Source organism: Limulus polyphemus, unplaced genomic scaffold (genome assembly GCF_000517525.1).
Source record: "Limulus polyphemus unplaced genomic scaffold, Limulus_polyphemus-2.1.2 Scaffold1337, whole genome shotgun sequence".
NCBI lineage: Eukaryota > Metazoa > Arthropoda > Merostomata > Xiphosura > Limulidae > Limulus > Limulus polyphemus.
The window spans coordinates 18,440-45,810 of NW_013666947.1; the positions used below are offsets into that span (position 1 = coordinate 18,440).

Sequence of the window (27,371 nt, forward strand, 5' to 3'; positions counted from 1 at the left end):
GTTATGACGTTTTGTGGAAAAATTTGTAGGTGATGGAGAAAAACGAATATCATTTTCGGATTCAGCGTACAGGAAATACTGTAGAACATGTAAAAATTTCAAGACAATAAAACCACTGCAGGCCTGTACTATTATTATTTTCTTCATGCAGTCTTGTATTTTAAGTGCTGTCCACTTTCTGCTTTACTTTTTCCTTTAATTTTTACTAATATAAGTATTTTAATAAATTGGTGTCCAATGGGGTAGCTTACCCAAACTGCAATTCCGAGAATTCATGGTTCGTTACCCGTAGTCGCAAATACTACCCAACCTGTTCTTCGGGACTATTGATGGTCTACAGAGATTGAGTACGTTATATTAAAACGATTCTGGAGTCCATGTTATCATGACTGGTTATATTCTATCTGACAACCGTGCATCTTGATAATAGCTTTTCAGCGTAGTTTAGAATGTAAATGGCCACGTCTTAAGAATGACACGTCTAAAGCACACCCCTCATCCTTGCTTGTCTTCCATAATCTATCTAGTTTACTAACACAGAATCCATCGGCATTGTGTTCGGCAAGTTGATTAGTATGGCTTCATATGATAAACATGAATACCTTTTATTCACCAGCTGCTTTAGGTATGTGGTGGTTAGAGAGATATGTTGTGGCAGCAAGTTGAATACACATGTATTATATGGATTTTCCAAATAGCAATCCTTCTTAATTATGATGTGTACTGTTGCCTGAGCACGGGTGCGGATTTTGTCACTAACCTTTCTGTTCGTGGATGATCACCTGTTAACGGAGGTTGCACTTTGTTTACCATACCACGACTGGGATACAACTTGTTACAGGTCTCTTTCTGAATGATCCTGGGGTCTCACGTTGATTTGCTTTCCTTTATTTTCGAATACCATTAAGTACGAGGGAAATCCTCATCTTGAAAGTTTTATATTCCTATCTGAAAACATATCAGTAATTGAGAATATGAATATATTGCGTCTGAAAGGGCTGTTACATACACTTCTTAAAAAGTGATCAATATGACACCACCTGCGACCGCCAAACAATGTCAAAATGTAGTTCTGATACATTCTGCTCCATTGTATCTCTACATCGGTTGAGTTTGTCATGTGACCTGTTCATTTGCCTATTAAATATTGTTTAAATATAAAGTTCTCAACCGTCTGTATAAGAGCGAGGATCAAATCCCTCTTTCCGATTAGAAAAAAGTTAGCGGTTGGTACTGTTAACAAAGCTCAAACTATTTTTGTATGGCTTTGGCTTAGGTGTAGAATTTGAAACTCTCTTAGCGATTTGAGTAGATTTGATTTCAGTAGAAATGTTTAATGTCATTGTAGGAAATAATAACTCTTTAGGTTAAATATAACTACGATTATTAAAAAGGAACATTTTAAGGTGTCATTGCAATTCGAAACCACGAGTCTACAATATTCGAAAGTTCCTACACATTTAATATCTAATCTCAAGTTTAATGACTAAAGACTAAAGAATAATTCAAATATCAAACACACAGACTACAATTGATCTAATAAGAAGCCTAGTCTTGTGTTTCGCTTTGCCCTTTTCCATGAACTTTGATAAAAGGTGTAATCCGGCCTAACTTGACTTCTCATTTCCTTTTTCTTAACTATTCTATCATTCTATCATTGTTAAGTGCAATTTTTTGTTAAGAGAAACAATCAACTTAATGTTAAAAACTTTACATACTAATGTCAAAGTAAAAAACTGTTCCGTCCAAAGAATTTGTTGCATAAGTAACAGTGTTAGATTAGCTTTTCGTCCTCTGTTGGTTATTGAAATTGCAAAGTGCAGCTTTCATTTGGTATATTTGTGTTACATTATTATATCAGTCTGACATATGCAAGTTTACATAAGTTTTGTGTAAATTAAAAATATAGTTCTGTTTTATTAATTCTAATGTTATACTTCCTTAATGCTGTAAGAGATAACGTATTAAAGAGCTTGCTAAATTAATCCCTTTATGTTACCTCTATTTGATAATTTGAGGATTAATTTTGTACAACAATGAAATGTACTAACATATCCACAAAGTAAATATCTGATGAGTGATTTGGTCCATCTTTTCCTTTTCGTATGTACCAATAGCTTATTACCTTGTAGTCTGAAGAACAGAGCCTTGAGAGAATACATGACAGATCATGTGATTTTCCTAACCGTATTTATTCGTAAGTTAAGCAAACATTAATGTTTTGTTCAAACCTTTTCCCACCAATTTCCAATGTTTAGATTTAATCAAGAGACAGTGTTTCTTGGTACATTTGACATGGTTGATTCCACTTTTATCGTTAAGTCCTTGCAAAAGTGAAGTGTTGTCATGGTAACGAGAGCTAGCTACCACGCACACGCACGTAGCATTTGCTGTACGACGGATCTGTATTGATAATAGATATTTTTCAGTCATGAGAGACTTCATTTCATTTGAAGATGTTCCTGTGAACATTCTGGTAACAATGAACGAGATCATGTTCCGACAAACCTCGTATACAACACATATTACAAACAGAGGGTATCGTGAAAGTTAAGTCATGTATTCATATTCCTATAAAGAAAGACAAATAAATAGAATAGGAATTGATAAAATCTGAGATAGAGCAGGATATGAATGAGGTTAAGAGTTTATCAAAAAATAATTACAAGGTATCATGAAACAACCACAATCGTTGATCAGTTTGGCCCTTGCGATCTGATGGGCACAGCTACTATCCTGAATGTAAATTTGGTTATAACAGCTATGCCCAACACTGCCGTTCATTTTAAAGAGCCAAGTTCTATCTCACGTCATGAGAGACAGAAGAGCCATTCGTCCTCGAGCTCGTCTGAGTCTTCCTCTGACTGTACAAACACTCGTGTTAGTCGTCATCGGCGCCGACGTTCTCTCTTGTACCAAGTCCTGGTTTCTCCCTTAAGAAAGAAATCATCTCTTCTATCAGACCTACCTTGCAATGTGATGATGGTGAGTGAGAACATATGTTGCAGAATTAATTAGAACATATTAAAATATCTAGAAACAAATATTACACATTATGTTACCTCTAAACACGTTTTGTAAATAGCTATTTTGATAAGTTTAAGTAATTCAATAAACATTTCCTTTCTTAAAAGTAAAGTATTGTAAAGAGTGATACGTAAAATAGAATATTTTTAAAATGACTTGAGAACCGTATTGGCTAATGTAGTGTGTAAATAGTCTTTAAATATTACTTGTAAATATTTAAAGACAAACTAGTAAACTTAAACAACTAAATGTTTCACAATATTTTATTTTAAACACACAGGTGTCCTATTATCAAAAGAACAGTGTACAAAGTGGTGCAAAACACTCGCACTTTATTCAATGTACATATACGAACATAATGAATGATAAACAACTTGTTAATATCTTTTGTAATCAGCGAAAAAATAACTAGAAATGTTTAACGAAAGTGAAAGTTATTGTTTTTATGCGGCAAAGTAATACCACTCTCAGCCATTAACATGGAAGCCCTCCGCGGCAGCTCTCTGGCATGTTACACCTGTTAATTTTGGAGTGTATGAAGCAATACTTAAAGATTGCAAAAAGTTTGTCTCCTCCTTGAGCGAGCAATACAACATCTCTGTTTATCCTGTCTGAGTCTGTAGTTTGAGTAGTGGTGTGATTATTTCCCAGTTGATCCATTGTACCTGATAAGTCAGATAGATAAGAAATCCGTCCTTTAAATCGAAATCGGGTCAAATAGCATCATCGAACTGCCTGACAGGAGTTTCTATGGTCTCATTCCTATAATACATTTAAAGCACCATTCCTAATGATATACATATCATTACGCTTAGTGGAGCTTTCACTCCCCACAAACAACATCAAACAGCTAAGCCTGAGATTGCCATGTTCAGCTATCGTGCAGTCTGAAAACTGTCCAGGTTGCCTCATTTTTCGATGATGGCCACCATGTCAATCAAGACCAAACCTGGAGAGAGCTACATTGACTAGCTTTTTGGCAACTATTGACTAGTTTCTTCTGTTGCTTTCTGGCCTGATTTTAACTTGATGCTCATCCCCACAATGCTTTTATTGTAAATATCTACTGTATTCATGAAACTGCTATGAAAAACATGTTGGCCAACATTTTCTCTTAACCTCATTACCATATAACACATTCTGTATCAGATATTTCTGGTCGGTTTATATCCATATCTCATCCGACAGATCAAGTGGATGAGCTGGAAAATATATATTTAAAGGAATGGGGAACACTTCTCGCTTCATCAGTCTAAATCCGGAAACACGTACAGGTTTTGCAATGACGTTCACTATTAAGGAATACACAAATATTTTTGTACTGTTATACACGTTAGTCGTGAAGTTTCTTCATATACTCTCAAACTAAGAAGTGTGGTATGTCAGGGAAAGGTTGTGTAGAAGTTCGATGTTTAACAGCTTGGTGTGTTTGATGTTATCTTAACAAGACAGCAATTCCGATTTCATTAATAATATGCAAATTACAAGTTAGCCATTTCCAAAATATATTTCAGTAATTTGTTTACTCTTGATTTATTTTGTCTAGCATATACATGACTTCTTAGGTTTAGCAGAAATGAAACATTCATCTTTGAGTCTAATATCTTATGCCTATCTTGGAACTTATGTTATTCTACTTGATGTAAGAACTCTTAGTTTTCCTAAGAGTGGGCTTCCAACACATCAAAATCTATGAACGATTGTATTTATAAGCAATTTTTAGATCTTGAGAAAATGAATTCCGAAACCAAGAATGATACAATCTGTTAATTAGGCAGTTGCTTTAACCATTGAAGTTGTACTTGGAAAAATGAAGAATAGTGCTTGCAATGTCAGCATCAGTAGCTAGGCGCATTGGTATGTCTTCATCTCTTTCACAAAAGTACATTATTAGTGGTTTTTATTAATTCAAGGCTAAAAGTATTATGTTTTATCTTTCATTAAGATGTGCAAGGGCTCTATTAACTTGTTGCATAAACAGTAGTATTTCATGATGATCACTAAATACTCTAAAATACCAACCCGAAAATGAAGAAAAATATACATACGTATTGATTGTGGGTCCTCGATTTTCATATGAAACTATTTTTGACGCCCGGAGTCTAACGTCTAGGAATAGAATTAGAGCAGATTAATCTTGTGTCGTGTGTCCTAAAGCCTTTTGGTGTTTAACATAGGGTGTACTTTACATGTGAAATAAGAAGATTGATTTTCTGTGTTCTACAGATGAAGCTAGCTTGCATGGATCGTGATAACTAGGAGATATTTATTAAGTTTGTCTTCCCATAGTTTATTAATTCAGACTTGCCTAAGAAAGTGCTGCATTTTTTGAACTTAGTTACTTATCATTTGCTTTCCATGACCACGAAAATGACTCGAGATATCACAAAGCTTATAAACGTGTGTTAATAGTTGTTACTTTTCTATTTAACCTGGCTTTTCTAAGTGTTTCAAGCGTGTGATCTTTCATTCGTATATTAATGATAAATGATAAATTCAATAACTGTATGGTTAATGCCTGTCGCTAAACTGCCCCGAGTGTAAAATGGCTAATTAAGAAACGAAAAAAATAATTAAACTGACCGACATTAATGAGTACTATAAAGAAGGTTTGATACTCAAACATTAACATATTTTACTATAAAAGAAAAATATATTTTTGAGACTACAACAAAAATACTGCTAGAAATAAGGATTGTAAAATGTATTTGGATTAAGGAAGGAAAAATCTCAGTGAGACAAATCGGAAAATATAAAGATAATATCAATTAAAACTGAACAAACTTTAAGTAAATTGTAAAATATGTTTCGAAATCATGATTGATTAAATATTTTTATTAAATATAATAAATGAAGAAGCAATGATCACCATAAGACTAATTGTTTTTCTGGTTCAAGTGTAATGAATCATTACAAATTGGTATACTTGGTTTGAGTGAGAATATTGATTTTTTTCTATTGTAAATGTACAATTAATTCCACAGAAAGTACACATTATATTCTTTACAGAAATCTGAGCAAAGAACGTTTAACATACAAGAATACCAAAGTAACATAAAGTTAGAGATTAAAATATATCTGGAGATATAATAATCTTTATAAATAATGAAATAAGTAACTACACAAGTTGATGTAGCTAAAATATTAAGTATACGGTGTATATGTAAAATCAACAGGTTGAAAATCGTAGCAATTTATAACTCGTATAGATATAGAATACAAACTTATATCACACAACCTACAATTTTTAAAATGAAAATAAAATCAAAAATGTGTATATTGTATTAAGACATTAACATGAAAATAATTTCTGAAAATAATATTATAAAAGAATACATAAATATATGTTAACTATTTTGGGGTTTCATTCGTGTGTGCATTTTAGAAAACACTCGTATTTATGTTTTTATCATATTTTTATTAGAACAGAGAAATTGGACTCGATACAAACAGTAGCTATAAAACTAGAATTACAGAACATTTTATTACAGCGTTAAAAAATAACTTAGAAATACAAGTGTATATAATAAATATGATATATTAAATAATAGTGAATTACCAAACCAGATTATAAGAATACTGATACGTTATAAAACAAGATTATTATAATAGAATTTATAAAGTATCAAATACTAAAAGCACATTAGACTTTTGTTACTATATTTGAGAGTATAATTGAACCATCTAAAAATATGTAAAAATAAATAGAGGAAAAAGTGAAACAACGGATAACAAATGAAATATTAAGATATATTCAACATAGAAATGAAATGTAAAGAAAATAGGAAAAAGTAAAAAATCAAACCATATTGAGGGAGTTGAATTTAAGAATTATACAAACTATCTAAGCAGTCTTATACTACAAAAACATATTACTATAAACAAAAATACTAGACAGTAAAACTAATATTAAATACAATGAAATATAATTATAGAGATTATTGAAGACAATCACAAATTTTAAAGTATGTAAATAGGTAATAGGAATATTAGATTTAATTAACATCCTCAAATATATATAAGTTATTCGAAAATATTTTTCATAAACAGTGCAAAAGAAATTACGTGTAAAAATTCTTCTAATTGCTAAAATTTAGACCTGTTAAATGAAATACAATATTGAAAATTTTTTAACTGTAAGTTCAATGTATTTTACATCAAGTGATGGATATGAAATTATGAAAGTTATAAACTCTCTAAAAATTTTCAAATTGTACAGGAAAAGATCAAATAACAAGTGAAATTATAAATCACAATACTGATAGATTCGACGCTGTATCAAAACCCAATTTTAAGCGTTATTAGTCTTCTGATGTATCTCTGACCTACCATGGAACTGCTTGGAGGGAGTGGGAGAAGGTACTTATTTAACAAATTTAAAGTTATAATACGGTTACAAAAATATTATAAAGTGTATGTTATCATTATCATAGAAGAGTAATGTAAACATTACATTTTAAAAATGTCCAGGTGGTTAGCGTGCTTGACATGCAATCTGAGAGTCGCGGGTTCGAATCCCCGACCCACCAAACATGCGTGGGGGCGTTATAAGTGACGGTCAATCCAATTATTCAATGGTAAAAGAGAAGCCCAAGAGTTCGCCTTCCCTCTAGTCTTACACTGCTAAATTAGGGACGGCTAGCGCACATAACCCTCGTGTAGCTTTGCGCGAAAATTCTAAACAAACTAAACCACACGTAGAAATTATGTATTTGTAAAACAGTAAATAGGTTTAGCAAAGATATATAGCAATGGCTAAAATCAGAATCAATATATGAAACAAGAGCTGAAGAGCTTGGAAATGTACAAAATAATAAAGTAAACAAGAAAATATTTATTAAACAGTTGCTTGTATCAAGTACCAATGCTTTATAATAATGTTCCAAATAAAGATATCTCTGTTGATAAAAATATATGCCTATTAAGTCGGGATTTTAAAAAAATGGATAACTAATACTGATGAATCAGAAGATATATTTATATTACATACGTGAATTTAAAATATAAAGGATTATATAGTAAGTATTAGTAATGTGAACTTAAATCTTGTATATTCAAAAACTTAGTTATGTATGGCCATTACTTAATTTATTCATTACAATTAGCTTAACTTTAAAAAGCAATTATAATCCACATTTAAATAGAACTTTTGCACATAATGTGTACTGTAAAAGTTTCTACATTTTTCAATAAAGTTTTCAGTATAATTCAATATACACATAGCTATCTCTGAAAAATAGTCCTGTTATTTTACTTAAATTTGTTTAGACCCAAAAAATACAAAAATTATACTTCCATTCAAAAACAACAGTCGTGAAACATTTGAATGTTGCCTGTAAAATACTTTAAGGTGATAAAATCTATAAGTCCAAGTTTTAATTTCTTCTATGTTTTTATATCATTGAATAGTATACATCACTTTTATGGATGAATATTTAAGTGAAGTAGGTTGTTTAATTTCTTTGTTGTTTAATGATCCTATTGGGTCAAGGGATAGGAACTTACTTCCAAGTAACCTGTATTACATGTATAATACTAATAGAAATATGTATAAGTTTTAACTTAAATTTGACCCTATTAAAAATAAGTACATAGCTTTGATATTAAAACATGAAATAAATACACTACTTTGATACTAAAAATTAGTTCTATTATAAACACATAAACGGCTTTAATCTAATATCTTATGTTACAAAAATTAAGTGTACTGTACTTTAATCTGTACTTTCCAATTAGACACACAAATTTAATCTCATACTTTACACTACCACAATCAAATACACAGCTTTAATCTGATATTTTACACTATCAAAATCAAGAACACAGCTTCAGTCTGATATATTACACTACCATAATCAAGTAAACAACTTTAGTTGGACATTTTACACTACTATAATCAAGTACACAACTTTAGTCTAATATTTTACACTACCATAATCAAGTAAACAACTTTAGTTGGACTATAATAAAGTACACAACTTTAGTATGATATTTTACACTACCACAATCAAGAACACAACTTTATTCTGATATGATACACTACCATAATCAGGAGCACAGCTTTAGTCTGATATGTTACACTACCATAATCAAGAACACAGCTTTAGTCTGTTATTTTACACTACTATAATCAAGTACACAACTTCAGTCTGATATTTTTCACTACCATAATCAAGTACACAACGTTATCTGATATTTTACATTTCCACAACCAGGAACAGGCTTTGATAACAAGCTTTAATACTAATAGAAACAAGTGTTTTGAGTTAGTGTGTGTGTTTTATTATTCAATATGCATTTATTTTAAGTTTACCAGTAATTATGTAATTCGTTATGCTCTAATTTATTTTTTGACCAAGGATATTGTTTTAATATGCATGTACTAGTTAGTTTTCTTTATTTTTTTCATCTGTTTAAAATTCTTTTTTTCAAAAGTAATAATTAAAATGATGACTTTTCTTGCTTTTCAACTTTCATTCTTTGATTAGGTTTTGTCCATTACATCAATCTTATGAATACTGTTAACTCGTCTTCTACTGTTTGTTTTTACAACCAGCCTTATGAATGATTTGTTTTTAATATTTTTCATAGACTTTTTGCGCACACGTTTGAAGAAATGAAGAAAGAAATTTGTACATAAATGCTAAAATACTACATCTTTAATTTTATTTTAAAAGAGAAAGCCATGCACCCCAAGTGCAATGTAGCGCTCTCAATCAACATGAATACTAAACTTGATGTTATTTTGCAAAACTCAAACGAATATTGTCAAAAACACTATGCTGTGCTAGGATTAAGTAAAAATCATTTTTGGTGAAGCTTAAGTACCTGCGTTGGCGAATTTTCTTATATAATGCACAAAAACCTTTATTGAAGTAAATTTCAGAATAACATAAACGTTTTGAACTCATTTTTGGCTTAGAAACACGTAACCGTTTAAACTTAAGTAAGTATATCCAACAACTTTAGCCTGTATAGTTTCTTCATATTCCAGCCATTATATGTAAAAATGTATTTATATAATTCTTTTCTCCGACACATCATAAGTTTGAACCACATAATTTATTGATTTCAGAATAATGAAAAACGGTGAATAATTATTCTTTTGTAAATCTATATCAACCCCTCCCACTGTGGCTCAGCGGTAAGTCTACCGCTTATTATATTAGTCGGGATTTGATATCACCAGTAGATACAGCGCAGCCAGTCCATTGTGCTTAACCGAAAACAAGCAGATATTTTCTTTAAGGTTTTTTTTGAAGATGTCAAGCAAATGGATTTAAATATGTATGCATAAAATGAAAGACTATAATCTAAATCTATCATTTTTATCATAAACATTTATGAAAAACATAAAAATAGAATAGTTAATCATAAAAAAATATTCATACACTTGTACGTGATAATGAATACTATTGCATCACTATCTTTATGAATTAATTAATTATTAAGGTGAATGGTTTTATCAGTTACAGAGATATTCAACATTAAAGCTGGCTAAGTAATTATCTACAATAATCCATATTTTTAATTTGTTGAACAAATTTGAACCATCTAGTGATCAGTTTAATCTTCAAACAAAACTTTGTGTTCATCTACGCCAAATTTCAACGTTTCTATAATTTTGATGGAATTGAAAAGGCGGGATCCTCAAAATTATCCATGTAGAGGCCGCCCAAAATAGAAAATGTAGATTATTTCTACGGCTAAAACTTCAACTCACTGAGAAAATTTGTTATTTGGATAGAATTAAATACTATTTAGCTGCAAATGGTAATTCCTTAAGATTCCAAAAACCATGAAAGAAATCTATTTGGATGATGAATATTTGCTTCTGAAAGATTTGAGAGGATGTATTATTTCATATCAATAGATTAATGAAATTCCTAAGACGAAAGCTTCGCGATGGTTTGTTTGATGATGTATAATGCCTGAGGTGAGAAGCATGATTCGTTATTGTAAAGATGTCATATGATTGAAGTTATTCTTAGTCTTTCTGTTCTAGTTTGTTCACTGAAATCGATAGCAGTATATGTGTACATATATATGATTATTTAAAAATCGATTTAGTTTAGCTGTCATAGGTCAGATGAATTTCTTCCCAGTTATCAAGCCAAAATGCGTTACTATAGCAACGAGATTTACGAGCGTTGGAAGGCTTTAATACTTTTTAAATACTTTTTTCTTTTCATGTTCAAGAGTTTAAAAGTGAATGTTATTTAGACAATCAATAAAATGTAACGTTTCAAATAGCTGTTATGGGAGAATTGAGTATATGTGGTTTACATATGAAATGGAATAGAATTCAACAAAATTAGAAGTTTTATGGTGAGATCTATGAGTAAAAAATCCCGTAAGGCAATTCAAAGTCGTAAAACGGCTAAAAACGGGATATGCTAAAGAATAAAACTACACAACGTTTCAATGGGCTAATTCATTGTCATCAAGTGTAATGCTAAACAAAACATTTAAAATTTCAGTAGAAGTAATAAAAAACATTATATAACCAGCCGAAACAAAAACAAAATTAGTTAAAATCAGACCCATTCAAAAAGTAACTTGATGTTTATTTAACTTTTGTTGTTGCTTATTAACTAATTAACATCTTTTATGTACTCTTTACAACATTTTTTCTTTTCTTAATTTTTGTTTTGTATGTTGTACTGACTTTTATTAATGTGATTCAAAACGTGAGAAGAGTAACATTTATGTTCATTTTAAACATAACTTAGTTTCGTCCTGTATCTCTAATAGATTAGAATATTCCTATTCAAACAGATAGATAGCATTTTCTATTCATAAGTATCATACGTTTTTGATAAAGAACAATTAAGTTTCGTACTTGGAGTGAAAAACAATAACTTTGATTTTGGATTTCGTTTAGATTATCTATATAGAATATGACATGCCAGGAAAGAAACAATGGATGTGTGTCATTTGAACAAAATTTCCTTTTTTCTGTATCAGAAGGTTTAGTTTTATAGCTTCATTCATGAATAATATTCATATTTTGATGACGGATGAGAAATACTTGCACCAAAATATTTCTTGAAATGAGTGAGTAGCTCATGTTGAAATTGTCTAGAATTACATAAAAGTTTTAGGATTAAAATACAAGTATATTATAATGTTAACTTTGATGAGTTGAATACTAGTTGCCGATTTTGTCGGTTTTGCCGACAGGAGCTGACTCTTGATATGAAGGCCTGATGCCAAGCAACAGGTAAAAGAGTGTTCCTAGACTGATTTTACCAGTGACCTTTTGGCTGTATACTGTCCTATTGATTTCCAGTCTTTGGATTTTCCTAGCTACATCATACGGTATTTTTTTCCAGCAGTCTTATTCCCTATAAAAGTTGATTAAGACATTCCGTGATTGCTATTTATGCCTTATTAGTGCAAAAGAAGTCGATATCCTGAGAGCAGATTTATGTTGGAATTGATATAGGAGCTTCTGTTGCAAACTTGTCAGCATCCTTTTTTAACTTTATCACTACATGGTTCGACTCATACATCCAAACTTCTGTTGGTGGTCATGAGTAAATGGCAAAGAACTATAAAGATTCATACGAGTGCATTTTTACAAATACAGTTAGATATTTGGACAAGAATATTAAGAAAAAGGTAAACTTCATTTTTGTTTCCTCTTCCATATAACCAAGGAACATGCAGGTCCGTATGAGTGCATTTATGGTAAATTCTTATGTAAAACAGTCGGTTACATTTCTTTGCTTTGTTTATTTGAGAGTGTTCGCACAAAGCTCACAGAGGACTATCTTCGCAGCCTTCTCTAATTTTTAATTAATAATCTAGTCACCAGCACCCAGCGCCAACTCTTGTGTTAATATGTCTGACTGAATAGTTGGATTCGACCATCATTGCTATGGCGTATTCTCAGCCTCAAACCGCAAACCATTAAATATTTCGATTCATAGCTGAGCATGCTAATCATTGAGCCACACCCTGCCAGGTCAAATCTTGGGACAGTAACATTTAGAAATAGCAAAGTTTGATTCATTTTCTCTTCCATAGTAAAGTTTATTAAGCGGAAATTTTGTTTGTTTGTTTGAAGTTAAGCACAAAGCTACACAATGGGCTGTCTGTGCTATGCCCACCATGGGTATCGAAACCCGGTTTCTAGCGTTGTAAGTCCGCAGACATATCGCTGTGCCAATGGGGGGCAAGCCGGAATTAAATGTACAAATATAAATTGAATATAATTATCATCGAAAAATCATATAACAAATGTATCGTAACATAACGAAAGCAATAAATGGGGGAATGAAGCTGTAGATAATCCATGTTCTTCATTGCGGACCATAAATATATTAGCTACTACTGGAATTATCAGATTCTCCATAGCTATCCCATTTACTTGTCCAAGGCGTTAATAGTCAAGCATTGAATTAACGCTAATAATTGTAAAATGTAAGACTATAAATCTGAGTGGGAGTGAGACAAGAAAAGAACGTTCTGTGAGATTCATGAAGTTGAATTTGTCCAAAGCTAAGTTACGAGCAACTACTGATAAAATTAATATTAGAAATAAACAAAAAACCCAATCTATCATTTGATTCACTACTTGCCTTTGAGTTCTACCAGTTTCGGATAATTGTACCTTTACATAAATATCGAGTTCAGTGTGGCGAATAAAAGACAAGTAAAAACAGCACACAATTAATTTTATGTATGTTGTGCAAATAAATGGGAGAAGTACAGAAAAGTTATCAGTCCCAAACAAACTATTACTTTTTAATATTCACATTGAATAATATGCTTAAACTACAGTAAACCCACCCTATTGATTGTTCTCATTATACGAATAATGTATTTGCCAGATTTTCTAATAAGCTTTTTATTCAAGTTTTTATGAAAAGTTAAGTTCTAAAAAGTCTGGTCATAAAATACATTATGAAACAGGAAACAAATCAAACTCTACCATTTCGTAATATTATTGTCCAAATACATATGATCAATTAAAACTTTACCAATTGTCACTGAGATAAAAGAAGCATTGCAAATTACTAATTAAAATAAAAACTTAAATAAACATCCAGGCTGCGTATTTTACCTTCATAAAACTGTCTGATCTCAGCTAATACTTTGGTTATAATTAGTTAATTTTAACTTCTTCTGTTGAGGCTTAAAACGTTGTTAATCCTACATATTTTCGTACTAAACCTGACGACGATAAGAGAACTGTTGTGTACTTGTGCCATTTTTAGAAATTTTACGTGTTTATAATTTTAACTTAACAATGTTTTTTTTAATGTGGGAACTAGATAAGAACTTATCTTTAAAATGTGAAATATAAGAACAGTGTTCATTCGATATGTTATTTAAATTACTACAGTCAATGAAATATTAACAAGTAAAATTCTATTTTACAATTTTTGTTTATGTAAAGCAATCTCAAAAACTCTGCGTTTTCCATCAAGGTGGTTTTCCAAAGATTGTTCAGTAGTGGGATCTATCAAAAAATTGGTCTTACAAATTCTGTCTTGTATATTTCAATTTAATGAAAATAAAAAGATTCAACTTCAATTTTTTGCTTCATCAGGATGATGTTTTCTGTACGTTTCTGTAGTATTTGTATAGTATTTTGTACGGTTTAATATTTTAATGTGCAGCTAGTAACTAAGTTGATGCTTGATAGTGATTTTATAATACAAAAGGTAAGAAAACTATGCTGGTTCTGTAGTCTACGCCTGATGTTATTGAATTTCTTTTGGTAAAAAACTGTACCCAGTTTATAAATGTACTAAGCTTTAGAGTTGCATCACCATTTCGATTGTATCGTAGTAAGTTGCGCATGTGCGGTTACTTTCCGCTATATAGTGTGATTTATGTAATGTTTTATTGATTTATTATACCGTGTCGACAACTGTGAGACAGTGCAAAGGACATCAAAGGGCAAACCAATTTTCCGACATAGTTTAGTTCATCCTAGGTCCTTAGTAAATGTCTTACTTCCTTCCTTGTTCTGATTTCGTATTAAAGTTTATTATTTAATTTTTCTTGAAATAAGTGAGCAGCTCGTGTTGAAACTGCCTTCAGAATTACATAATTTTTTAGGATTAAAAACCATAGAGATAATAATATCAACCTTGTCACAGTGAGAAAAAAAAAGATATATATGTTAACACACAAGTAGGTGCTTTAGATAGTTTAATAAGCTATTCTGGTAAAGATATTTTTTGCTAAGGTTTGCCAAAGGAATAAAATTGCAACACATAATATTTTGAGATGATGCTAAAGCGGATGTTTTGTGATCAGTCAAAAAATGTTAACATAAACATAATTATCTAAGAAGTAAATTGCATTCCAAGTGTTCATCCACAGTTTTACTGATCATGCAACAAAGAACACCTCGGCAAATTACTTTAAAATTAACATTAATTCTGGTTTTGACTAGGCTAATGAATGGTGTTTTTGTATCTGCGTTCTTCTTTAGAATTTTAGGTAATATTTTAAAGTTGTAGAATTACACGGGTGCGTCGCAGTTCAAAGCACTTTGAAAAACTCACAATGATTTTGCAGTACTCATTTTGAAGTGACACTGCTACATTGGTTGGTAATAGTCCAATTTTGTTTTGTTTTTTACGAAGTCACAACGAGTTGCAGTCTTCATTAGGAAGTGATATTGTTGCACTGGTTTGTATCAGTCCATTTGTATTTCGAAAGATTCACAACAAACTTGTAATCTTCGTTTAGAAGTGATACTGTTAACTGTTATGTCGCAGGCCAATGTTTCTTGAAGATTTTACATTAGTTAGTCCTGACGCTGTTGTCATCTTGAAACCTTCATTTCCGCTTTTACAGTCCAAAATCATCAGAAGTAAATAATATAATTAAAGCGGTCTTAATCATTAAGCAAATCAAACTGATCTTAATTCAATTCATTTTAGAATGAGTATTGTTTGAGAGGTATCTATTAAAGGAGTTATGCATGATTTCTAAACGATAATTTTCAACATTACTTAAATAGTTAAATTTTTATTATTTTATAATTATATCACGCTTCATATTTCCTTTACTTCAAAGTATTGAATTACTAGCATTTTAAGCTAAAGCAGTGTTTTAAATTATTGCCTCCCTCTATTAATATTACAGAATCAAATGGAGAATTAAAATACTAATGTTACTTTCTACTCAGTTAAATTCGTACCGGGTGTAAATGTTGACTTCTAATTCTATATTTGCTCATTTTTTCTTTCTTTTTATTTTCAAAAACAGATTTACTTAATATAGAAAGACAAAGTTACCATTACAGTTTTATTTTTACACAACGCTAAAGTAACGTTCCTCTATGATATTACATTTATACCAATAAATGAAAGGCAGAAGAAAGTATATGAAATATCGTCTCTCTTCCCAGTGGTAGCAACCATCAAATGTTTTAATTGAATATTAGAAGGAACTCTGTTTTTTTATATTATATATTTCAGACAAGGTTTGATCGGTTGCACAAAGTAAAGCTTTTGGATATTTTGTCACAACGTTTCACCGGGTTTACCTAGCATCACCAGGGAAATTGTTGAGACAAAATAAACGAACGTTTTACTCTGTACAACCAATAAATTATTGTCTGAAACAATTTATGTTTTTTGTTTTTTTTTAAACAGCGTTACCGATGGATCGTAAATGGTTAATTCTCACTTGATATTCACTAAAATATACCTAGGAATATGAAAATGTGTGGTTCAAAAACATCTATATAAATATAATAGTACTATCTGTTGTATGTCCATGTAACCACTTCGCCCCCTGTATACTAATCTTTACCGAATGTGGTATGGAGATTCATTAGGCCCATAGGGAGTTACATACAAATTTTCAGTTTTGCATTTGGCGGTTTGCAGTTTTTATGGGCACTTTTACCACTAATTCGTCCCATGTTGATGGAATAGAGGTTCATTGGGTTTATGGGAAGACATGTACAAATATTAAGTTTTGCGTTTTGCGGTTTTTATGTGCGTTTTTTTTTTACCACTTCTTCGCTCCCTGTTGATGAATTTTTACCACATTTGTTATAGATTTTCATTAGGTCCATGGGAAGATATTTACAAATATTAAGGTTTGCGTTTTGCGGTTTTTATGGGCGTTTTTTACCACTTCTTCGCTCCCTGTTGATGGATCTTCATCATATGTGGTATAGATGTTCATTGGGTCCATGGAAAGATGTGAACAAATATTAACTTTTGCATTTTGCGGTTTTTATGTGCGTTTTCGCGTTTTTTACCACTACTTCGCCCCTGTTAATGGATCTTCACTAAATTTGGTATAGATGTTCATTGGGTTTATGCAGAGATATATGCAAACTTGCGGTTTCACATTTTGTGTTTTACAGCTTTTATTGGCATTTTTGTGTTTTTACAACTACACATGAGGGAAGCAGCTTTCATGTCCTAAGATAACCTTTTATTAAACGTGAATTTACATAACTTCCGTCCAGAAACGGGTACTACAACTAACTTAGAACAATTAAAAGATTCAGCTTAACTACATTTTTGGCTATCGAATGATAATATCCAAACAATTAAAATACTTTAAATATTGTATTAATGAAGTGATCATTTAATATCAGCATACTTGATCCTTACTGTGAAGTTCTAGTATCTTCGGTATTATGTTTTATGTGTGTTATAACTACGAGACTTGAACATGATTTATGGATGCTAACTTCCGAGCAACACAATAAAAGATGCGTACACATCTTAGACATATTCAATAACATTGTATCTACAGTTACAACAGAAGAATAGAATCATCTTTCTTTAATAACATGGAATAACAATATCCTATTGTACCTCACAGTTTGATTGTAATATTCAGAAACAGAATGGTAAATTTAATTGTAACCTTTGTAAGATATACTTGCTTAATATATTATTTGATTATTTTTGTTAGGCAGGGTTTGGTACTGTGGTAGAGTTCTGGCTTTAGGAGCTGACACAAAATAACACAAAATATTCTTTGTAAGTGAGTTATAAGAGTGAGAGTCAATCCTTTAACATGAATGATGGGTAATACAGTGCTTGTGACTGGCTACCTTCCCTCTGGTCAGTAGTTCCATATTAAGGACGGTTACACATAGCTTCGTATGTTTGTTTTGTATTTCGTGCAAAGCTACACTAGGGCTATCTGCGTTAGCCGTCCCTAATTTAGCAGTGTAAGACTAGAGGGAAGGCAGCTAGTCATCACCACCCACCGCCAACTCTTGGGCTACTCTTTTACCAACCGTCACGTTATAACGCCCCCACGGCTGAAAGGGTAACCATGTTTGGTGGGACGAAGATACGAACTCGCAACCATTTGGCCATGCTGGGACTGCAGATAGCCTTAGTAGCTGTGCCATAAATGCAGAATAGAAAAGAAAACAGATTTTTGTTATCGTATTCGTCAAAACATATTGTTGTGGCCAATGACTCAGAACAGGTGAAACGAGATAAATAACAATTTATGTTTCATTTTTCCTCATACTTTATACATGTTTATAATGTTATAATGCTTGTACAAAAAGGAGTCTTAAGGTTTTTAGGTGAAGGAAGTAATCTTCACAAACAATTATTATACCAAGTATTAATAAGTATGTCGTAGTTTACTCGTCTTTATTATTCACAGACTCGAATGTCTTCTAAGTTCGTGAACAATAACTTTTAATTACTATAAACATTAGAATTATTGTATATGTTCATGTTAGTTTCATAAAACTCCCATATCCGAGGTTGACAAAGCACAGATAACTCATTGTGTAGCTTTGTGCTAATAGCTAATACATAAACTAATATAGCGACATCTATCAGCGATAAAAACAAACCAAGCAAACTTACGTCTTTTTTATATATAATTGGTGCATTGTTGAAAATCTAAGACGGAAACGTTTTATAGATATATCTCGTGAGCTATTACATCTAAAATTTAAGTCATTTCACACTAGCATAATTTTACTAATTACTTTGCTCTTTTCTCTTCTCTGTTGTCTTGTCATCGATTTCGTTCATAAAAAGGAACGTTCTGTGATAAATGTTATTGTTTTCGTTGGCCATATTTACATCTGTATAATACTTTCATGGATATTTATAGCTTAATATATACCAAGCTATTCATGCATTCTTATTTTACGTCAGTTATTAAAGGGTATTTATAATACTTGGGTGTATTAGTTCAATAGTCAACAAGCAAGTAACTTTTGAATATCAGTTTTATAATATGATTAAGGTTTATATGATTATATCTCTATATAAACAAATATATGCTTGACTGTTATTGAAAGAAATACGAAATTTGTTCTATGTGCCTATATTTTTGTTCGATAGTGTTTTATATCATTTAATTAATAACAAGTTTTAAAATACAGAAATGAAATTACCTAAGCAAACTTCCTCGTTCTTCCTTTTCATTTCTGTATAGTAAGAAACGTGTTTTCTCGAGGTTTCTGGTTTTAAAGTAGTTACTATACACATACTTAACTTCGATTCAATTAATTATTATCTTAATATTATAACATTTTGTTCGTCAGCGAAGCTCCATCCACATAATTTAAATAAAATCAAATATCTGTGTTTGCAGAAGGGAAACAATGTCAAATACATCACGCAAATCAGTGAAATAAAACTATCCAGGTAGCTAATTTTGTTACTATAATTATATGAAAACTGGTACATTGCTTCATTTCTCTCATATACACACATATGTGTTGTATAGTAAATCTAAGAAATTTCAAAAATGTCCATTTAAAAACTACTTTTACTACGTCCAAAAAATTCATAATTTGAAGCCAAATCATGCAGTTTGACCGAATATTTCAAAAATTGTCATCAATTAATTTCCCTAAAATAAATAACCAGAGTAGATTATGACAGTCATTTTCAAAAAATATAAAACTAGAGGAAATAGGTGAAAGCAAGGTATAAAACTGACACAAAATTAAATAAACGGGAATTAAATCTAGTGTGAAAACATATCATTGGATGCCAATAACTTTTGTTTCTTCTTAACATAACTGTACGCAATTTCTATTTTATTACTTTTACTTTATGTGTTTATTCGCATTTCCATGTAAATGTTTACATAATTTTCCTCATTATTTTATCTTATTTGTCTTAAAATAACCCTCCAGTATTTGACCGATAGCCTAAATGGTGAAGAGTTCACATTACCATGTAGGTAACGCTTGTGTGCTTGTGGCAATCTTTGCCATAGTTAGTAACCCATACACCACTCAAATATAATTATTAAGTTTTATTTGTTTGTTTATAGTAAAGGACAAAGCTTTACAATGGGCTATATGTGCTATGCACACTACGAATATCGAAACTCAGTAACTTGCGTTCTAGACATGAATCAGTTTCCCATATTTCGGCTCTTTCATAGAACTCCTGAGAAATGTTATTACAGTGCTATTCATTAGCCTGGGATATCTCCCATTTGTTTGTTTTATTATATTTAAGCGCAAAGCCACACAAAATGCTATCAGTGCTGTACCCGATTTTTAGCGTTATAAGCCCATAAGTTTACCGCTGAGCCACTGGAAGGGTTACATTAGGACTTGAATCAACTATTTTCAATAGTTTCAAGAAAGGTATCCAAATTTCACTAACCTCTATGTTAGATTGACTCAGTGCGTTATCAGATAGGTGGATGTAAAAGTCTTTTTTATCTTAATTTTTCTCGTGTGTAGTTCATATCCCGATATTTTAGTGTTACTCCATTTTATGATAGGGTCTTCTATGCCATCCTGTTCTAGTGCAAATAGACTGATATTAAAAAGCGTCTGTTATGCCCCTGAATTATAACTTTTATTGTTGTTGTTTTTCTTATCCATTGTAATGGAATCCACATTCACAAGGGATGTTATATAAATAGTATCTGTGCTCTCCATTGGGCTTTTAGGCGGGTTTTTGTGTGCTAATTGCTATCTTAGCGTTTTGTAGCTTCTTTATACTGTTTTGACTTTATGCTTGTTTGCATGATTATCCTTTATATGTTTTTGGAGAGACCTATTTTGACACAGGGTGAATATGGCTGTTTTCTGTAATTTTCTTCCAGCTTATTCTTGCTGTTTATCTTCTTTATTTTATCCTTGAAAATGAAAACCCTGAGTAGTCGAAATGCAGAATACAAATTAATCAGTAAGTCGTATAAAATTGCAGAAAATATACTAATTTATTATTAGGCCTGGGTGATCACATAGGTTAACAGTCATAACAACGTAACGTGGCATACTGTTGTTCTTGAATTAGAATATGTAATCTATTAGTATGCAATAAATCAGAGGATGATTCTTGGATATGGTTGAGAATTAGTTATCAAAATACTAAACATAGTTTAAACGCAAGCATTTCTTATCTAGCTTGAAATTAATGTGCAAGAATGCAACATAAAATTAACTCGCAAAATTAAGAAAAATTAAACACACACACATACATTTTACGACAAGTGTTTTGAAGAAAAATCTTATGTGTAGTTTTATTTAGGAAAAGTCGTAATAAAAATATATTTGAAGATAATGAGCATAAAGCAAAATAAATTTTCATTTACAAAGTACCTACTAATTACCTTTTCACAATTTATTAAAAGATATATCATAAACTATATACACTAATGCTACTGGCATGAGAACTTTTTTAGTGTTACGTTCTCTAAGTGGTTAAGTAAAACAATAAAATATATCTGTCAAATCTAGAACAGAAGCCTTTATTGGCCTAAAATGCCTAGTCATGCAATGTTTGTCATCTAATAACTTTTAATCCAACTAGACACTGAAAATTTTATATATCCAGCACAAGCGTTGAAGTGGAATTTGCAGGGATGTTGTTAGCTATGAAAGTTGCATCAATATATTTATCAAGCACAGTATGCCAATCTTATCGAAATACTTTGTAAGTCTTGTTCATTGACAAAGAAACTGTCCATCAGACCAAAAGCTATAAAATATATTTGCTAAATCTTTTCAGTCACGTTGATTCAAATACATCTTAGTAAAAAAACATTATTTCGAAAACAAAAGCTGTATGGATATTCTGAGAACACAAACGTATTAACATAAACTGCTCTTTGTAATATCTGTTAATAATAAAGTTAACACATTTATGTTTAAAATATAACGTCAAATAATAAATTAAAACTTTCAAAGAAGCAATCCAAAGTAAAATGTTTTGATAGAACAATCCAAAGTTATTACCAGTTACTAAGTTGAAAAGGAAGAAACGACTAAACTATTATAATTAAGTCAACCTCATATATAATTTCACCAAACACATATCTTTGCAGTCATTTTATGACGGTTTCCAAAGTTAGGGGTTCAAGTTTTCCCCTATGTGAAAACATTAGAGCAAATGATGAAACATTTGGATCAGTGAATAATATTCTTTATTAAACTATTCCTTTTTAGTAATTTTTAGTAAATCACTGACTATTTAAGAGCAACGTGAGTGCGTAAGCATAGCTATATTTACTTATATATGTGTGTGTGTCTATATGTATGTAGTTATTAATACGTACAGTCTGTTCTTCTGAGAAGATATTTTTATGCGTATAACAACACAACAGCAACTTACAGAAGATAATATTGACTTAACCATTTAAAAGATAGTTCAATGTATATATATTGTTTTTGAAAGAATTGGATGTTCGACATCCTCACATAATTTTCAGCTTTTGCATGGAAATGGAAATCTTATTATTACAACTTGAATGAGAAAAAAAGTGGATGCTGGTTTGGTTTTAAATGAATAATAGCTACTATTTTGCACAGCTTATTGTTTTGTAATATGTTTATAAGAAACATCTTACAGTTATGGTAACAAAAATTAATATAAATATCGCAAAAGCAAAGTAGACGTTTCTGATATTTTATGTTTTTCCCACATATAACAGACTGAATGTTCTTCACAATATTCTTGTACACAAAAAAGTCTGAATAAAGCGAAACAATTTTCAAATAGCTCTCAAAGTTTAAATATCTAAGACTAAATATGTTTTATTTAATGGTAATCCATACTGAGCTTTTTAAATTGATGATTAAGTTCAACACACTAGTATTGAATGCCGTATTTTCTTTGATGATCAAATCTATGTGTACCATCCGACAACGAAGTTTCATTACGTTCAGGCTTTAGCAGAAGAGTCATGCCAATGTTCTCCTCCGCTGAATCTTTATAAACCAACTGATGTCTTGGTTTACGACATCAAAGCAAAACAGAAATGCAGTAGTGTATACGCACAATAAACCAAGGTATCATATACACTTTCACGTTAGAACAATCCCTGTAAATTCTGCATACTGTATAGAATTAAACTTTGATCTTTTCCACTTGCAAGTCAGGCGATACCGAACGATACAATATCCGATATTTTCAAGTGAGAGTGAGCATCATCTACATTTTGCTACTGATATCTATAAAGATATTAAAACTTTCCAATAAAGCCACCAAAATGTTTGACCTTTGTTTTGCGTGTTTGATTTAAATGATGTTTCACTATTTTTAACATGTATACAGTCTCTTTCTTTCAAACTCACTCGAGGTTAAGAGAATTTAGATTTTGACCCATATAACTTTTTCTGACAGGCCTGCTGTAATTTTGCATCTCTTGCTGATTACTCGAATGGAAATTAGTGAATCTGAGATTACCATAGAGTAGGTAGGAAGGATAAAATTTAGTGTATATTTAATTAGTGTATACATCTGTGCTCTTCCAATGTATTCTGTTATTGATTTGAAGTCTCAAATTCTAAGAAGAGTTAGGTATTAAGGAGCAACAGCTGATAAAGTGAGTTGTTGGGCCTAAGAAAAGTCCTATACTGGACATCAGACTTTTGCCAATGCTACAAAGGTCAATGTCATTTTTGTCATTGCAGCTGCATACCTATGAGAGAAAATTGCTAGAATTTAGGGCATCTAGATCAGCCAGTCATCTTCTCCACCTGAGCTCTTCCACCATAGTGCATGGGAGGCATGGAAGACTGAAAATAGTGATGATATGCACAGTCTACCAAGTCTGGGACTGAATGGGGGAACTCTATGTAGGACTCCTAGGCATTTGTTGACCAGAGTTTCAATTGTGGCTTTGGTTGATGCCACCCATGACAGCTGGCATGGATTGGTGAAGGAATGGAACTTTGTGGGACAGTGTTTAGCTTTTCCAGGCTAGTAGGTATAGTGACAGGGTGATCGTGGATCATGGAGAAGAACGGGATGATTGAAAGTTACTTCCTGTAACACATCTCAGCCCGGTGTTGGACAAGAGAGGCTTATACCAAAACCACAAGTTGCTGTGATAGGGGCTTAATAAATAACAGCTTAGCATTTAAGGATATGACTAAAATGGATCCAGACACTTCTTGAAACATTTCAGCCATGCAACTGCTTGGAATGGCTGGACAGAAAACTCGTAATGCATTGCCTGACCCTGAGTATGGATGGTCCAATCCTCAATATTATTTAATACTTGAGTAACATGCAACTACAGAACTACAACAGTTGTAGCTAAGTTTTGTAGACATTTTGACCCGTTGGAGAATCCAACTGTCCATTAGGTCTAGTTCAAGTCTTGAAAGGGGTATGGAATGCATACTTGTACTTAAAACATGTTTTAGTGAGAACTCCAGTGGTGATTTATTCATAACAGAACTCTGAGTTCTGGTTGGGTACTGATTTAGTAATATTTTAACAGGTGTAGTGTTATAACAGAAAAAGAATGGAGTGGAAGGTATGATAGCACATACTAATCATGCGCTCATGGGTCTTGAATGCTTGTTTGTTTATTTGGAATTTGGGCGCAAAGCTACACGAAGGCTATCTGCACTAGCCGTCCCTAATTTAGCAGTGTAAGACTAGAGGAAGGCGGCTAGTCATCACCCCACCACCAACCTTTGAGCTAATCTTTTACCAACGAATAGTGGGATTGACTGTCACATTATAATGCCCTCACGATTGAAAGGGCGAGCATGTTTGGTGGGATGGGGATTCTAACCCGCTACCTGCAGATTGCGAGTAGAGCTCCTTAACCACCTGGCCATGCCGGGCCATCTTGAATGCTGATACTACATTATGAAGAAAGAACTGTTTGCAGTTCTGATCGTCATCAAACACTACCGATAGTACTTGCATGGATAAAAGTTTACCTTTTGAGAGGTCCACCCATTGTTGACGTGTTTATAAACATTAAAGATCTAGAAGTGGCGATAGCACATTGGATAACAACATTAAAAGAGGATAACTTTGTTGTAGTGCATTTTATGGTTCCATCATTTGTTGAATATTTGGCCCCTAGACACCATATTGAAGGTAAAGCAATTCTGCCATAGTGACATTAAGCCATACAGTAGTAAATTTCACTAGTTAATGGATACCATGGTTAATGCTTAAGGCACTCCAAGAAGAGCTAATGCATGACCCAGATCTACATGGGTACTCCTTTCCATGCACAAACTGAGATCCATACAACGATACAAATAGCCTGTGGCACTTGTACGACAATTGTAAATGCAAAAAGGCGTTATCAACCACTGAAACATGGTTCTCTGCTTTTGTTGCAATTAGTGGTCTTTATATATTTCAGACAGAATTTTTATTTTTATTTTGCATGTTACAAAGACTATAGGTCAGCTAGTTGTTACATATACTTGCAATAACATATCTGACGGATTTATTATCATATATCTATTTTAATATCGATGTTTGTTTAAATTAAATTTATATTTAGACATGTTCATAGCTTATACTATCAAATCTGTATTGCGAAATTCCCGCTTTTTCTCTAGAATTGTAGAAAAATTCTCGAGTGTACGAATCATCAACATATGTGTGTACGTAAACTCTGGTGTATCGTTTATATTGTTACGTAAGCTGAACTTTCGAGAAACTATCCTCACGCCAAAAAATATAACCAACGTGACGCGCCAAAAGACAATATATATTATTGGTTTGCTATAATTGGTGTGCTATAAACTTCGGAAGCTATAACTATGATTGCTATAACGCTTATTAATCGGAAAGCTTAAGATATTTGACCAGGAACTTTTATAAATTTCGAACATTACAACCCATTTAACTTCAGCAGATTCACATCGGATACTAATATTTTTACGAAAACATTATATAACTTCAGCAGTGGGTATATCGGGGTGTGGCCGGCGAAGACTGAAGAACACAGAGTAGCTAGCTTCCTGTTAAGTGAATTGTATCTACATTCCAGACCAGATAGAGGACTAAATATTGTTTGTAAGTTTGTAAAAAATTTGTACATAGATCATTATTTGTAATACCGTTATTTTAAATTGTTATTATTTGTATATTGAAATATATTTGTATTAACAAAACTGTGTGTATCAATCTTGTTGGTAGGTATCATAAATTGGATACATAACGACATTTATTTAATTCCTAAATCTAAATTATCATACAACTCAGTTTCAGGCTATTCACAATTATAATATGTTATGTAATAAATTGGAGGCTCGTCCGGAATTAATTGTACTATGCAACACACATGATGGCAATTTTACTGGCCACATTCAGGTTGTGTCACTAAGTAGTTGTGTCAACACTGTATGGTGTGTACTGCCCAGAGGAAAACCAGACAAGAGAGTGTAAATTCTAGCAGAGATTTATTGATTCTCCTTTACAGAGAATTGCCCTGGATATTACTACCCTTCCCATTACTGGTCGTCCTCCAGAGACAGACCATGGTAATTGGTATATGATGGTTGTTGTCGATTATGTCACTAAGTGGGCCAAGGATTATCCACTGATTGATACCTAGCACTGTCTTTATCTGATATTTAGCAGAACACTGGATAACATAATATGTCGTATACCTCAAATAATTCACATGTATCAGGGAGTTAATTTCAATAGCCAGCTAAGCTATTCTATGAGCTGTATAAAGTTTTAGGTGTGGTAAAGATGTTCTGTTTACCTTATAATCCCCAAATCCTATGATTTGGTAAAGTGGGTAATACAAACTATGAAGCAGATGCTTGTAAAGTTTGTTAATCCTAGCCAAACAAAATGGGACAGACAGTTGCTATACGCCATTGATTGGTTGTTTGCCAAATAAGCTCATGTTTGGTCAGGAAAAGTTGCTGCCTGTGATCTTTATGTATGGCCCTCTCCAGAGAGCAGATGTGCCACAGTTTCTGTGAGAATATGTGGAGTAAAAAAGATGGCAAAATGATACAATTAGTTTAATGGATTTTGAGTGATTGATATAGATATAAATACTATTACATTGTCGAATGACGAGGAACCCACTTTGAGACTAATAATGGCTGGAGACGGCTTGAATGGGTAATGAAAGAAAAACTTTAATAACAACAGACAAATGTACAACGTTTC

At 31.9% G+C, this 27,371-nt stretch overlaps 1 protein-coding gene across 4 annotated transcripts in view; it reads left to right on the top strand.

Moving 5' to 3' along the window:
- The window catches only part of LOC106463154 (coiled-coil domain-containing protein CG32809-like), a 164,870-nt gene that overhangs the window by 17,573 nt on the left and 119,926 nt on the right, over nucleotides 1-27,371 (top strand). The window contains exon 1 of one of the 4 annotated variants that reach the window (XM_022390580.1): nucleotides 2,504-2,985. The exons of 1 other annotated variant lie outside the window; for it this stretch is intronic. In XM_022390580.1, coding sequence (XP_022246288.1) covers nucleotides 2,635-2,985 — 351 coding nt within the window. In that variant the 5' untranslated portion in view covers nucleotides 2,504-2,634. Of the gene's footprint in view, nucleotides 1-2,503; nucleotides 2,986-27,371 lie in introns of those variants that run through there. 2 more of the 4 variants (XM_022390579.1, XM_022390581.1) reach the window with 2 other exon arrangements.